Raw genomic sequence first — 16106 nt, forward strand, 5'->3', positions numbered from 1 at the left:
ACTTGACGTCCACTACGTGGTTCATCTTCAATGCTTGTACGTCCACGTTTAAATTCAGCAACCCAATTTTTTACTGTTGCATATGAAGGAGCACTTTCACCTAACACATTCACCATATCATTATGAATTTCTTGTCCCGATAAACCTTTTTTATGTAAATATTTAATGACAGCACGCGTTTCTAATTTTTCCATTGTAAAAAAAATTGCGGATACGTCTTTTTTGAACACCTGTTTCTATATGAAGGAGTTGCCAGATCGAAACAAAATTTAACAAGTGTTCATAACAGAGATGGGAGTTTCCAAAACACTTAACTTTTTTCTGTTTATACCGCGCTTGTTGTGCTAGGCTAAGAAGTTTCCGAACTGCCCTCGTATGTATATAGAAAGAAAAATTTAGGACGGAGACATAGTAAGATTGTCCCACATAATAATACACGTTATGAACACCGTCACCAAGTTCGAAACATGTAGTGCTTTTGTTGACAATCTCTATGGCATTCTTTTTCATTTTCAAAAACCTTCTGATCATTCAGATCATATCGATAGAGAAAAACAACAGGACCGCACGAATGTTGATGGCCACCGCAAACGTTTTAAGTATCACGATCTACAAATCTGAGCCTGGATTGTCCGCACTAGAAAGTGCGATCCAACACAGGACTGAAGCGGAATGTCGAGAAACAGCAAACACAGCATATTGCACTGGCCTAGTTCGCTCATCTCGTCAAGAGGGATCTCTATGTCCCAATAATGTGGGACCGTAATAACAAAAAATAGTCCACTCCCTTCAATCGGGAGCAAAAACTACGCTCAGGTACCAAAAACGACCACCTCTAAAATTCTTGGTGCGATTCGAATGGGTGAAGAGAAAAACGCGGCATACAGGGCACTCAGTAGCAACACAAAGCGCCAAGGAAAATATCGAGAGAAGAGGAGAAGCGTATTTATAAAAGCGTGAGCGTGAGAAAATAGAGATGAACAGGAACCAGAATGAAGTCTACAAATGTTACCAAAAAGTAAAACCCTAGGCTGAAGATTTTGGTGCAGGCACATTCTCCTTCAAAGATGATGAAGAGAATCTGATAATTGATACAGACAGAGAATCTGATAATCGATGCAGAGAGAAGAGAGGACTGAAGATCTGGAAAGAGTATTTAAGTAAACTTTTTGTAACAGTCACTGGCGAAGATGCTATTGAGTGTGTATCACCTACCCAGCAAAATTTGACGGAAGGGGTTCTTTGCGATGGCGTGATTTCATGTCATCTTTTGCATTGGTTCAAAGGAAGTCGTGAAAGATCCGATCTTTTCATTAGGATTTGAACCAATGCCAAGGAAGTCGTGAAAGATCCGATCTTTTCATCCGCATTTGTACCCATTCCATCGATCCAATAGAGATGATGTTTGTGTTTTTATTTACACACCTGTTTATTTTCATTTTGGTATGTTCCAGTGCTGCAAAAATCTACTAATTTTTACTATTTTTTCCGATAACATAAAGGAAAAATTGTTATCGTAGTAAAAATAAGTAGATTCTTGCAGTTTCTGGAACAGACCAAAGTTGTTAGAACTGTCGTCGTGATGTTGTCTTACATTTCCTGCATATCAAACAACTAAAATTTCTAAACAATTGGTATTATATGAAGTCCCAATCATCGAGCTAAAAATAGAATCGGACTGCACACATTGCTATTCTAAAAGTTCCCTTGTCTTTTCTAAATCTGACATAGAATGAAATCAATCAAATCTCGCTTCTTGGAATTTGAAAAAAAGTCCGAAACGAAAAGGAACAAGAATCTGAAAATAAAGAAGAAACTACTTTTGGAAAGAAACAATTAAAAATAAATTAATTAAGCATAAATGGTATTTTCCATAAAAAGTCTCTCCTCCCCGTTCGTTACATTTTGTTCTTAGAGATCCCTAAAGCAAGCCGGGTTGTAGATCCCTACATATTTCCGCCACTAAACAAAAGAGTATAAATTACCAAAAAGTTGTTATAAAATAACAAAATTATAAAATAAAAGTAATTTACGAAATAAAAATACTTAAAGGAGTGCATTTGGAGTCCATGTTGAAATCTGAACTGGTGATGGGAAGATAATTGAAAAAACCTTTTGTAAGATGAAAGAATATCAGTTGCGGAGAACGGAGGAAGTAATCTTTTGCGTTGCAGCGGTGGTGATTACATTGCAATTTTGGATGTAAACTTTTGAAAAACTAAACTGATAAATTAATTGTAGCTATTTCATGAATTCGTTTGAATTAATAAAGAGTTTTGTTTTTCATGAAAACCATATTTCAATACAGCATTTCCATTTTCCAAACAAGACATGAAAATCTCATGCCAAGGGGTTGGTGAAAATGACATGCCAAAGCATTGGTTAAAATGACATGTCACAGCATGGGTGAAAATGACGTGTCAAAGCATTGGTGAAAATGACATGTCAAGTCATTGGTGGAAATGACATGCCAAAGCATTGGTGGAAATGACATGTCAACGCATTGGTTAAAATGACATGCTTAGAATCCAGAAAAGAACGTCATCTTTTGGGGTCCACGCTCATATAAAATTCATCGATGAAGATGCTAAAAAGATGACATGCTAGATCACTTGCACCCATGATTGAATGTCATCTTTGGCATCGAACATTTTGCTGGGTAGTCAAGATGAAAAAGAACAACAAAAATGGGCTGTCAGCTGAACTGTTCAAGCTTGGAGGCCACATGCTTACGGAATATGAATCTGCTAATAAGCAAAATTTGGCTGAAGGAAAGTATACCCAAATATTGAAACTTCAGTCTGTTACGTCCTGTGCACAAGAAGAGTGAGAAGGCGGTATGTGTCAACTATAGAATAACAAGTCTCCTTTCAACCTTTCAACAGCTAAAACTGTAATTGGATCATACAAATTCGATGTTACGCCTGGCAAATTCACCATCAACAAATCCTAGAGAAGACCCAAGAAAAATAAATCGACGCATTTTACCTATTTGTCGATTATAAGGCCGTCTTCCAACGTCATGTCTGTGTTTGGCATTCCGGCAAAATTGATACGTTTATAAAAGCTAACACCTTTTAACACCAAACGAGGTTTCATCCGATCTCACTGTTAAAGTCAAAGAGCCACCTAAGTATGTATGAACAACAACAACAAGATAAAGTACACACACCTAAAACTTGAATTATTGAAGATTTACTAAAGATCTAAAAATAGTAGTGTAGGGCATCACATGGTCGTCCCCCTCCGACTATAGTCCTTTCTTACTTGTTTATAGGTAGGTTAGGTTACCTATAAAGACTAATTCTAAATTTTTCTCTTTAAATTTTTCGTCAGTCTTTTAAATATTTATGGCCTGTTTCTCTATAGCGAATAGAATTCAAATTCATTATACCCTCAGCCTTTAGGCTAAGGAGGGTATATACACTTTGATACGATGAAAATGTGCCTCATCGAAATAGTGGTTTTAGACCCCAAGTATGTTTGGACGAAATGTGTTTCAGACAATTTGGAGTCGATCTAGCCATGTCCGTCCGTCTGTCTGTCTTTCCTGCTGGCTGAAGCGCACGACAACTCTCGAACGGATCAACCGATTTGGTCCAAAATTTGGCTTTCGTAATATTTTGCCGAAACTTAGTTTAAGTTCGATGATGGGCTATATATGTCCACCCCTTCCGGTACCTCCCCCACAAAAGTTCGAAAATGTTCGGAAAATTTGTGCGCACGATAACTCTTGAAGGGAGTTACCGATTTGGTCCATACTTTGTCTAGCGTAAACTTTCTACCAGAGTAAGATGAGGTTCCAATATGGTCCACTCCTTCGGTTACCTCCCACACAAAATTTCGGAAAAGTTCAGTTTAGGGCCATCTCTCGAATCGCTTTGATTTTTGTTTTAGCAACTTGTATTCACTGCCCTCCATACGACGGTACAAGCTTCATCAGGGGCATGTCCATACTTCCTGATAAAATAGCATGAAAGTTGAAAAAAACCCCTATGACACCCTGTGAGGTGGTTGGAGCGCAAGATAACTCTCGAAGGGATCTGCCGATTCGGTCAAAAATATGGCCTTAGTAATATTTTGTTCAAACATAGTTTAAGTTTGAAGATAAGCAATATCGGGCCACTCCTTCAGGTACCTCCCCCACAAAAGTTCAAAAATGTTCGGAAAATTTGTTCGTACGGTAACTCTTGAAGGGAGTGGCCGAATTGGTCTATACTTTACACATCCTAATATATCTACCAGATATAGATCAGGTTCAAATATGGACTATGCTTGTCCACTCCATCCGGTACCTCTCACACAAAATTTCGGATAAGTTCACTTTAAGACCTAATAACGACTAACTTTGATTTTTGTTGAAGCAACTTGCATTCGCTGCCTCAATTACGATATTAAATGTTTTTTTAGGGGCAAGTCCATACTTCTTGAGCAAACAGCCCGAAGAGTGTAAAATCCCCCTATGACACCATATGTTGTGGCTGGAGATCCACTTCCATAACGGTCAATGTCGATCCATTCCTTTTAGTATCTCCTCCGCAAAACTGTTGATCTTTAATCCTAATCAACATTTTTGTCGGTTCAAACGCCCAAAATTTTTAAAACCCGTAAATTGTTTCAATATACACATGCTGAGGGTATACCTCTGTCGGCAAAGCCGACTGATACTTTTTTACTTGTTTGAATTACCATCAAACTCCTGTTGTCGTAAAAAGTTTTTGTTTCATTGAAAACAAAAATGAATCAATATTAAATATTAAAAAAACAGAAGTTTGGTAGTAGTTCGAACTAATTTGAATTCGAATAGTCTTAGTGAAATCTTTCTTCTTTATTTCCACTTAACTCCTTGGGGAGCATAGGGCCTTTACAAAGTTTTTCCAAACTATTCTATCATTCGCAATACGTTTAATTTCATTCCAGCTACTGCCGCTGCTCTCCACTTCCTTCATCAGGCTTCTTCTCCAAGTGGTCTTTGGCCGACCCTTCCTTCTGTGCCCTTGGGGGTTCCAGTCTAGGGCTTGGCGACATATCTCATCTTGTTCTTTTCGCAATGTGTGACCAATCCATTGCCACTTCCTTCTTTTTATTATAACGGGAATAGGTTCTATATCACATTTTTTGTACAGATTTTCATTGCTTATTACATTTGGCCACCAGATTTTTAAAATAGATCGCAAGCATCTGTTTGTGAAGCTTTGCAATTTGTTGTTAAGGGTTGTTGTTGTTAACCATGATTCGCAACTATACAATAGTACTGACAGAACGTTTGATTTGAATATGTTGATTTTTGACTTCGTTAGTATAACCCTTGAGTTCCAGATGTTTCTTAATTGAAAGAAGGCGCTGTTGGCTTTACCAATTCTGAATTCAATGTCAGCCTGTGCACTGCTTTCGGTTGAGATCATGCTTCCCAGATAGCAGAATTTGTTTACGAACTCAATTTGTTCCTGTCCAATGACAAAATGATTGTTGTTTGATGCTTTTATTGCTAAAGCCTTTGTCTTTGCGGTGTTAATTCTTAATCCGACTTTCGCTGAGTGGGCAACTAAGTCATCGAGTTTAGACTGCATATCTGAGTGCTTGGTGGATAGTAGGCAAATGTCGTCTGCGTAGTCTAGATCCTCAAGATGGCTGCTTATAGTCCATTGGATACCACGACGGCTACCTGCGATTGTTTCCTTCATCACATTATCAATTACCAGAAGAAATAGTAGCGGCGACAGTAGGCAACCCTGCCTCACACCGGATTTTGGACGAAATGGTTCCGATAAACGGCCATTGTGTAGGACCCGGCAATGGAATCCGTCATACTGAGCTTTAATAAGGCTTATGAGCTTCGATGGGATACCTGTTGTTTGTAGTAGCTCCCATATTTTGGACCGGAATACGCTATCAAAAGCAGTTGTGTAGTCCACGAACGTCATATATATATTACTTTGCATTTCTATTGTTTGCTCAGCGATTATTCGGAGCGTATTTATATGGTCTACACATGACATATTTGCGCGGAACCCAGCTTGTTCTTTCCGAAGATTTGTTTCTACCGTGTAGTTGATTCTATTAAGAAGAATTCTTGTGAGTATTTTGGAAGGTATGGAAAGAAGAGAAATCCCTCTATAGTTTTTACATTGGGAAAGGTCTCCCTTTTTCGGCAGTTTTAGTAGAATGCCTTGTAACCAGTCGTTGGGTAGTTTTTCTTCTCTCCAAATATCTTGAAATAGTGGGTAAAAAAGTCGTGATATTTTTGTAGGACAGCATTTTATTATTTCTGGGGGAATACGGTCGTATCCTGGAGCTTTGTTGTTTTTGAGCCTTTTAATAACATTCTCTATTTCAATGAGGGATGGTGGTTCGGTGCTAAGTTGATTAGGCGTAGGTATGGGTACGTCGGACATGGTATTAAAGTTTGAAGGAGAGTTCGGAGTGTTATCTAATGTTTCCATAAAGTGCGTGCGCCAGCGAGAAATTTGTTCATCAATGTTTGTTAGAACAGTCCCATCCTTTGATTTGATGGGGCGGTCATGTGGTTTATGTCTCCCTGCTAGCCGTTTTGTTATATCATAGACCGCTTTAGTGTCGTTCCTATTTGCCGCTTCGTTTGCTTGCATCGCAAGTTCATCAGTGTATGCCCTTTTGTCTCTTCTACAAGCAGTTCTTACTTCCTTGTTTTTTGTTGTGTATAACTTTTCCAATTCAATTTTTTTATGCGACGATTTTTCATTGTTCTTTGATATTTTCAGATTTCTTCTATCTTCTATTAAGCTCCAAGTTGATGGGCTCATCCATTCCTTTTTTCCGGGGGCATAGTGTCCAAGTACATTTTCGCACGTTTGTAAAAGATTATTTTTAATGTGTTCCCAGCGTTCTTCTATGCCTTCGTTTGGGACATTCTCCTGTTCTAACATCATATTTAAATCATTTTCTCGGCTTCCTGATAACGAGGGTATTTTAATTTTTCTACGTCAAACTTCGATGACGTAAATTTTTGATGTGTATTTTTGATGGCGCTTACTTTCATTTGCAATAGGGCAATCAAATTATGGCCTGTTTCTCTAAGACGAATTGAATTCAAATTCCTTCGAACTACGACCTGTTATTTTCAACAAATTTAATTTGATTGAAAACACAAATGAGTAAAATATTTTTTAACAAACAGAAGTTTGGTAGTAGTTCGAACAAATTTGTATCTGAATGGTCTTAGTGAAACAGGTCATTAATATTCGTAACAATGCAGTTTCTATATCATTATTTATTAATTATTTATTTATTTACAGAACTTAACTCCACATTCACAAATGGTGCCGTCTCATTATTCTATCAAGATAAACAAATATTATAGTCCACAGGAGGACAATTCCCGTATTTTAGGTTATAAAAAAAAGTACATTTCGCAAATTGGATTCCACTTTAATATCTTAAAAAATCCAATATTCAATAAAACAATAAAAAAATGGAACAATACAAAAGAATACGTTTGTTATTTCATCAAAGAAAATTACTGTTTCAATGTGTTAAGAGAGCATACTTTTAGGCGCAAATGTATATTAGGTCGTTAATGCCAAGTAGTTGGTAACACTGGCAAAGTGATGTTGATAACGCCATCTATTGGAGTGGTAGATTTATTTTTGTGTTTTCTAAAACATTCATTCCAATAGATGGCGCTGGAGTCGTTGTATTGTCATGGTTGCCAAATTGCACAAAATTGCCCATTTGAAGGTATTCTTGTTTTTACTGAGTTTTCAACGAAATTTAAAGTAAAACCTAATAAAAACAATATTTCTAACCCAAATAAAACATGCTGCACTCTGTGCGAAGTTTATTTCCTGTAATTTTAGCAAATTTTATTAAATAGTTTTGATATTTTGTTATGAAATAATTATTATTGGTAATAAATATTTTTTGTTGTTTATAAATACATAAATTTATAAGAAAAAATTTACAATAGGATTTTGATTTAAGTTAAACTTAAACAAAAAGGACTGGTTCAGATCATATGCTTACAATATAACAAATTATTTTAGAAGGAATAGTTATTGCACAAGTTCAACAATTGCTTAAGTATTTTAATAGGTTTTAACAATTTTCAATTTTCTTTGCTATTGTTTAACTATTTACAAACAAGTTGGGGGTTTTTCAATATTATTATCAATACATTTTTTTTTAGTTTTTCAATATAAATTATTATTAAGGTATGAATGATTATCATAAGATTCTTTAGAAAAAGGATTTTGAATATATATATTTGTTATTTATTTTGTTGTTAATAATAAAGACAATAAATGGACGCGGTGCTTAATCATTTAGTGTTCGAGGCATTTCACATAAAATTTGTAGACCCAAAAAACTTATCATTAAAAAAGGCAAAAATTGTTTGTCATCCGTTAAATTGTCGGTTTGTTTGTTTCTTTTGTTGGTTGGTTGGTTGTTTTGTGGTTTTACAATATTCGAATAGGTTTTTTTATCCACAATAAATGGACTTTTGTTTGTTGTTTTTGTCGATATTCCAGCATTATTTGTAAACTCTTAAAGCTGCAGGTGTTTAAATGTGTGTGTATGTGTATTTATGCCGAAATATCAGTTTTATTATGTATGTAGTGGTTATGTGTTCGAGTTTTATCCTTATTAGGACGAAATAAAAGCTCTATTAATTTAAGCTCTGCTTCTAGCTGTTGTTTGTGGTTGTGTTTAAATTTGTCCTATTTGGAGGGGATGGATTTTAGCTTTGTTGATTTCTTGCCTGCAGGTTACGTAAACGTTCCTGCAAATAATCACAAATGGAGGAATATTTTTGTTGGCGGGCTACTTGTAGAGCTGTCAAGCCATCCTGATTGACTTGGGTAATATCAGCACCTGCAGCTATTAGCTGCTTAACAACCGTCATGTGGCCAAACATGGCAGCAGCATGTAATGCCGTTTCACCATTCTATGAAAAAGGAATAAAATTAAAAATCTCTAGAGGGGGGAGTTGGGTTAAAAAGCTCCTTACCGGCAACAAACCCAAGTTGGGCCTATGTTTTAGTAGTTCAGTCACCACTGCTGCATGGCCTTTATGGGCCGCCTTGAATAGCGGTGTGGCTCCATCACAACGCACAGCATCCACATTTGCTCCGTTTTGCAACAGAACTTTACATATGTGATCATGGCCCATTTGTGCAGCTATCCACAGAGGTGTGGCACCATCTATTCGCTTTGTATCCGGATAGGCACCTGCTGTCAGTAGTAGCGATAACACTGTTCTATGGCCATTTTGAGCAGCTATAAATACTGGTGTGGCGCGATCCTAAAGTAAGGGGATAAGATGATGAAATGTAGTGAAACTATGGAGAAAGTAGTACACAATGTGTTTCACCCACATACCTTCATGCAAGCATTTACATTTGAACCGCAATCTAAAAGCTCCTTAACCAATTTTACATGGCCTCCTTGGGCTGCCACAAACAGAGGAGTACCACCATCCTGCAAATAATATGGAAATTTGTTTTTTAATGAAAATTTGTTGTTTTTTGTACATTATCGAAGATCCATACTTACCACCGATGGTGTATCCACACTGGCCCCAGCTTTAATCAATATCTTAACAACATCTAAATAACCACCCTGAGCAGCAAAAAACAATGGTGTGGTACCGGTGGCCCGTCGACTATTTGGATCGGCTCCTTGTTCCAATAGCTCCAGTACACATGTTGTGTGGCCTCCTGCAGCTGATAGTATGAGTGGTGTTGTGCCATCCTGAAAAGTATTGTAAAACAAAAACATTAAACCATTAGCAATTGTTTAAATTTTATTGGAATTGCAAAGCAAACCACAAATTGCATTCGATTTTCATTTCATTGCGGCAGCTCAACAAAACGTAATAATTGTGTAATTCCGGTTAAATAAAATCACAAAAATGATGAAAACATAAAAACCTCAAAGCAGAAATTAACAACACCTCTGTCTGTCTTTTGGTATGTAACAAAAACCACCCGCCGCCAAGCAAGCAAACAACCAACCAGCCAGCTCGTCAAACACATGCATCTCTGCTCAATCATTAGACCAATTCATAACATGGCAGTGTACAAAACAACACTTGCCAAAAACGCTAGGCGAAGAAGCATAGCAAGTTATTGGGTCTATTGTTTAATTTATTGCAGTTTAAATTTTGTTTCTACAGTCGTTTCCAGATAATTTACCCTTGGAGAATTTACTAAAAATCTGCAAAGAAACATATACACCCGATCCGGCTAGTGACAGCTCAGTACGTTGTGATGGTTAGCTTTCCTTTTGCACCAGTCTGTACAATACAGACCTATCTCGCTTGAGCCTGCCTCTAATGACCCGTACGTGTATGGGGGTAGCAGTCAGGTGTGGAACTGCCGAGATAGAGTTGCTGAACGTATACATCCCGCCGAGAAATAGCTGTATCTCAGATTATAAGCCTGACATTAGCCCGCTTTTGGAAGGTAATTATCGTCGGGTCCTGGGGGACTTTAATGCGCATCATGAGATGTGGCATTCGGCCCTCGGAAACGACCAGAGAGGTATAGCGCTAGCTGAGCAGATTGATAGCTCTATGTTTTGCTCGGTGAATGAGGACGCCCCTACCAGTATTAGAGAAGCGTGTCACAGTTCGCCAGACATAACCATCGTGTCACCTGGTCTGACAAATGACGTCACCTGGCAACCCGTCATTTCCCTTGGATCAGACCATCTCCCCATAATTGTCTCCATCAGCAGACCACCCGATTTCATCACCTCTGAACGCAGCACATTCGTCAATCATGGGAAAGCTGATTGGCCGAGTTTCAGAGAGTTTATCAATCACAGCTTCAGAGAATTGCCCAATCCTTCTGATGTTCGGGTAGCGGAAAGGACGTTCCGAGACATCATCAATGCTGCAGCCGCTCGCCATATACCTCCGGCCAAGTCTGAAACGTTGGATAATCAACTATATGTGTGGTCGCCAGTCGTATGTGGAATTCAGGAACAAGAAATCCAAGCCCCGTAGAGTGAAACAGGGAGTTCCCCAAGGAGGGGTGATATCTCCGGAACTGTTTAACCTCTACCTTTCCTGTATTCCGCCCCCTTCAGACGGCATTGAGATCGTAACGTATGCGGATGATTGTACGATCCTGGCGTCAGGTACCTACCCTGATGACATATGTGAGAGACTGAACTCCTATTTAACCGATCTTACCACCTTTTTCCACGCGATGAATATGCAGATATCCGCCACTAAATCGTCGGCCACTCTGTTCACCACATGGACGGCGCAGTATAGAAGAGAGTTGAATATCAGGGTCGATGGTAACAGAATTCCGACCACAAACTGCCCCAAAATTCTAGGGGTCACATTCGACACCACTTTCACGTCATCCGCGGATGCCACAGCTATCTGCGATAAAATGAAATGTAGGAACAAGGTCCTCAAGTCCCTAGCCGGCAGCACTTGGGGTGCAGATACAGAAACCTTGTTGACCATGTATGAAGCGATGGGTCGGTCTGTGGTAAGCTATGCGGCGCCAGTTTGGTCCCCGAACTTATGTGACACGCAGTGGGATAAGATTCAAATTTGTCGGAACACCGCCCAGAGAACAGCAACATGGTGCCTCCTCAAATCTACAGTGGACCATCTACATGAGGAGGCAAAGATTCGTCCAGTACGACAACATAATGAGATGCTATCGTTGCAGTACTTGCTCGGGTGTTACCGTGAGAGCCATCCCAATCTCCATCTGCTGGCCACCTATACATCCAGGCATATCAAGAAGGATATTCATGCTCTAGAGACGACGGTCCAACAATATAGGAAAGAACCTCTAGATCAACAGGCATATCAGGCTGGTTTGAAGAGCATTCACACGGACACAGTTGTTAAGACCATACATGGTTACATCCCATCGAAGTAGCCACTTTCCTGGAACTGGAGATAGACCCAGCCAGAGCCAGTTTGAACAGGAGAACGAACATACAAACATAATAAATAAACACTATTACAACAACAACAACATCCGGCTAGTGTATATAATTAATTATAATGGTGTAATTGTGGAAAGAGCGCTGTGATGATTGGCTATTATGGTTTCGGATAGTTTTCTGTAGTGCGATTCTCTAACTCATTTTTTAAGTTACCGACAAAAATCGGCAACATTAAAAGGCAAAGTTATGAATGAAAATTCAAATAAAAGTTGACAACACTGTTTTCTATCGGTAGAATTTTACGACTACTTTTTATTGGTCGCTAACTTACCGAAAAATATCATTAGTTACCGAAAGTATGAGCGTTTCTATTTTACCGATAATTGTCGGTAACTCAAAAAATGAGTTAGAGAATCGCACTACAGGTCTCCTTTTTCGTTGATTGATCTCTTCAAACGAAATAATTATGTTCGGTAAGGCATCCTGTGACCTCCAGATTTAAGTTCATAAAACAGAACACCCTTCTAATCTCACCAAATAGCTTGCCTATTTATTTCCAAGGTCATTCTGTATTGGTAAGTATAGGGCGTGTATTGTTTTGTCTTTTTTTGCAAAATCAATTAAACGTAAATTACTGTATTCCCAAAACGTATAGAAAAAGCATTCCTCCACAACAAAGGCAGCGTGCCTTTTCATTATTTGTTTACAATTTTGCGCTTCAATGTCCAAAACCAATGATTTCATTCACCCGAACCCCCTACAAAGAGTACAACAACACTAGTAGCCGCCATAAAATAAAAGAAAATAATTTCAATTTCGCTTAAACAATTTAGAAGCTACTCCAAACTACAACAACAACAAAAACTAAACTATTTGTTGCGCTGAGAAACAAAGCCCACATCAACAAATTAGCATTACATTGGCGTAGGTTTACGAGTATTTCATGCAATTATATTTTCGGTGATTGGTTGTTGTAGTTACGGCACGGTCAATTGAATTTGACAGATAGCCAAGGCAGCGCATATAGTTTTTGTTTCTTTTTGAAAACGAGAGCATGCGTGACTGTTTTTTTGTTAATTAATTAAATTAACAATTGTATCGTTTTTCTCTTTCATCAGCCTTTAGTGACGGCTAGTTACTTTTCATAATTCTTTTTTAATGTACGCATAAAATTGTTGCGAATTGCGTTATTTCAGGCGTTCAATTGTTGGTGAAATCATCAATCGGTGCGTTAATTTTTACAAATACCTATAAACTAATTTCTGAAATTTTAAGTGCTACTGCTCATGCTATCTAATAAGTAATTTAACACAAGAAATAAGTATGCAGGCTAGGGCGGGGCGATGTGTATGCAAGAAAAAACCTTAGCGCGTGCGTCGCGTTTCTGAATCCTTGGATTGTACTGAGCAAAAAAGTCTACTAGAGCATATCGTCTGCTCCGTCGGAAAAGGTCGTAAGTCCACTTTTTTTGGAAATCGCGTTTTTGTTACAAGATGATAGTACAAGTGAAAATACGTCGTATAATACAAAGAAAATGGTAGTATGTCGCGTTTTTCTATATGCTTTGCCCTTGTCGGAAAAGGTCGTAAGTCCACAAAACGTACAAATTTGAGTACGAAAAGGTCGTAAGTCCACAGGAAAATGTATACTTTAAAAGAATGCTACATCTAATGTAGTTCAGATATAATGTTTAATGTCTTCCATGGTTAGGGTACAATGTAAAGAACTAGCCTACACATTTTTGATGATAATCGGATGATATTTGGCGGAGCCTGTGGACTAAACTTTTGAACAAAAATGTCATAATTTCTATATTGCACGAAAATGTACATGTGAAATCTATTTTCCCCTATAAGCGAACTGATTATGAAAGATGGACTTCTGGCCTTTTCATTGATACAAATTGGGATGCTGTATATATTAAAATACCTCATATATTGATAAATTTGTAAAAAAAATCAAAATGTTTACTGTTTTTACTGTCGTATATCTTACTTAACTTTATAAACTGGTAATTTGTGGTTCGTTATGTGAATAACGAAATAAGTTTGTATTCTGAATTCAATACAGAAATACCTTCTAACGGACGTGTAAGTTCAATGTTTATGTTATTAAATGATTCTAAAATAATAATTGATTGAAATGTTATTAAACTAAGAAGACATCATGGTTTTTGCTCACAAAGAGCAGTATGAATTTGGAATGGAATTAGACGTCGGTGTCATGGGTCTAGTTCCCTATGGTTTTCATAGTGATTCTGAAAGCTCTGATGATAAACTTCCTAAACGCAGGAAGGCATTACACGCTGAAGATTCTACACGGGTTACAGACAAAAAAAAAAGATGCAGGAAGTTGGGGCAGAAATACTTGGGAAGACAAAAAAGGACACTATTTGGGATTACAATGTAGCTAAGAAACCACGTATATTAACGGAATTAATCATGAAATTTAATTGAAGGAAAATGTCGTAAGGCAAAAGTACAAGGTCGTAAGTACAACGTCATGTTTTATATTAAATATTAGCCGAACCGGTCCACGTTGCTGGCCCTTGAAACAGTTTATGTTACCTTTTCTTATGTCAATTAAATTTTTTTGCATCGCAAATTAGTTGGGATATGCAAGTGAATATCAATAACAAGTAAGATCGTCCTTAAATTGGGCCAGGACGAACTTGTTATAGCCTCCACAATGTGGCTAACCTTCAAAATACCGAAATTCGGGAGGCACCATTCTACGGGGCTATATGAAGGCGTGGACCTATATAGACAAATTTATGGGAGAAAGTTTTATACCCGAAACGAAGAATAAATACCAAATTTCAGCCATTTCGGAGGAATATTGAGGCCACACCTTCAAACATCACCGTCCTATGGGGGCTATATGAAGACGTCAATACCAAACATCCAAGAAGTAAAAGAAACTTCTATACCAAATCACGAAGATCTATCTTTAAAGTTGCGAGCTGTACCTTAATTTCAAAAGACGGACAGACGGTCATTGTTGTACCTACTTAGAATTTTACTCTGGTCGGGTCTTATTGCTAAAATATGTACCCAGGGTTAGGGAAACGGAATCGTTCGTAAGTTTTATATATAGCGCATTTAAAAAATAGGGCACAGGTGTAACCCGCTCCTCCGAAATTCAACAAAATATATAGCCTACTTCCACCGAAGGACATCCCTGTACATAATCTGAAAATTACATAAAATAAGTACTTAGGGTCGGAGATTCTACAACCTTTGCCTCGCAAATTAATTTTCTGGCCGATACTTTCATAACTACAAAAAAGCGTTTTTTAAAAAATAGGGCCAGCCCCGCCCCCTCCGAAATTCAAAAAATATAAAGCCTATTTTCTCTGAAATTTTCAAAAAAATCGGTTCAGCCGTTTTTGAGTCTATGCGGAACATACAAACATACACACATTGTATTTCATATATAAGATTTCACACAAAACTTTTGGTCCATTAAACCCGCTAATAATTATCTCATCACCATGTTAAATTGAAAGCTTACTCTTTGTCTCAAACTCAAATCATTCTTAAAATTTCGCTCCGATCGGAATATTACTGCGATCTACAGGGTAACAACAAAGTCGGGTAAAAATTGTTGGTTTGGCCCATTTCACACCATTCGATCATAACCAACATCTAATGGGATCATTTCTGGTGGGAACCCGACCTCTCCACAAAATTTCGTGACGATCGGTGCAAAATTGAGGCCTGGAGTTTTATTACAATTGTTAATGGATGGACGGACACACATAGCTAAATCGCTTTATCTCGTCAAGATATGAATAAATGGCAAGGGGAGGAGGTCTACGATGAATACTTCGCGTTGTTACACGAACATTGGACAAAACAAACTTATAATACCCTTTCCACATTGTTTTGTAAAGTATAAATATTTTATTTTAAAAACGTCCGGTATTGAAGAGGAATAAATAAACGAAAAATGCTGCCTTTACCACCATAATAAAATCTTTAATACAGAAAGCGCTGGAATGTTTTTTCTTCCTCCTGAAAAATTTATTGAGAGGGACTTACGACCTTTTCCGACGGAGCAGACGATATGTATGTCTACGGTGAAAATCGATCCTCCCGATTTTGTCTTGAAGTTTTTTCTCCACGATTTTAAGATATTTTGGTATATAACAGCTAAACCATTAAGATCTTCGATCCAACACTCAGACGAAAATTGTAGCTAAGACA

At 37.8% G+C, this 16106-nt stretch overlaps 1 protein-coding gene and 1 long non-coding RNA gene across 16 annotated transcripts in view; one reads left to right on the forward strand and one right to left on the reverse strand.

The window, feature by feature from the left end:
- Positions 1-16106, forward strand: part of LOC141393525 (uncharacterized) — a 112464-nt gene that overhangs the window by 68068 nt on the left and 28290 nt on the right. The window lies entirely within an intron of this gene.
- The window catches only part of LOC141393522 (uncharacterized), a 51031-nt gene continuing 42740 nt past the window's right edge, over positions 7816-16106 (reverse strand). For all 15 annotated transcript variants that reach the window (XM_073966561.1, XM_073966559.1, XM_073966573.1 and 12 more), the window contains 4 exons: positions 9532-9729; positions 9358-9456; positions 8987-9280; positions 7816-8923 (listed from right to left, as the gene is read on the reverse strand). In XM_073966561.1, the coding sequence (XP_073822662.1) occupies positions 8717-8923; positions 8987-9280; positions 9358-9456; positions 9532-9729 (798 nt within the window). In that variant the 3' untranslated portion in view covers positions 7816-8716. The remainder of the gene's footprint in view (positions 8924-8986; positions 9281-9357; positions 9457-9531; positions 9730-16106) is intronic.

Source organism: Musca autumnalis, unplaced genomic scaffold (genome assembly GCF_047663935.1).
Source record: "Musca autumnalis isolate F117 unplaced genomic scaffold, ASM4766393v1 scaffold_2, whole genome shotgun sequence".
NCBI lineage: Eukaryota > Metazoa > Arthropoda > Insecta > Diptera > Muscidae > Musca > Musca autumnalis.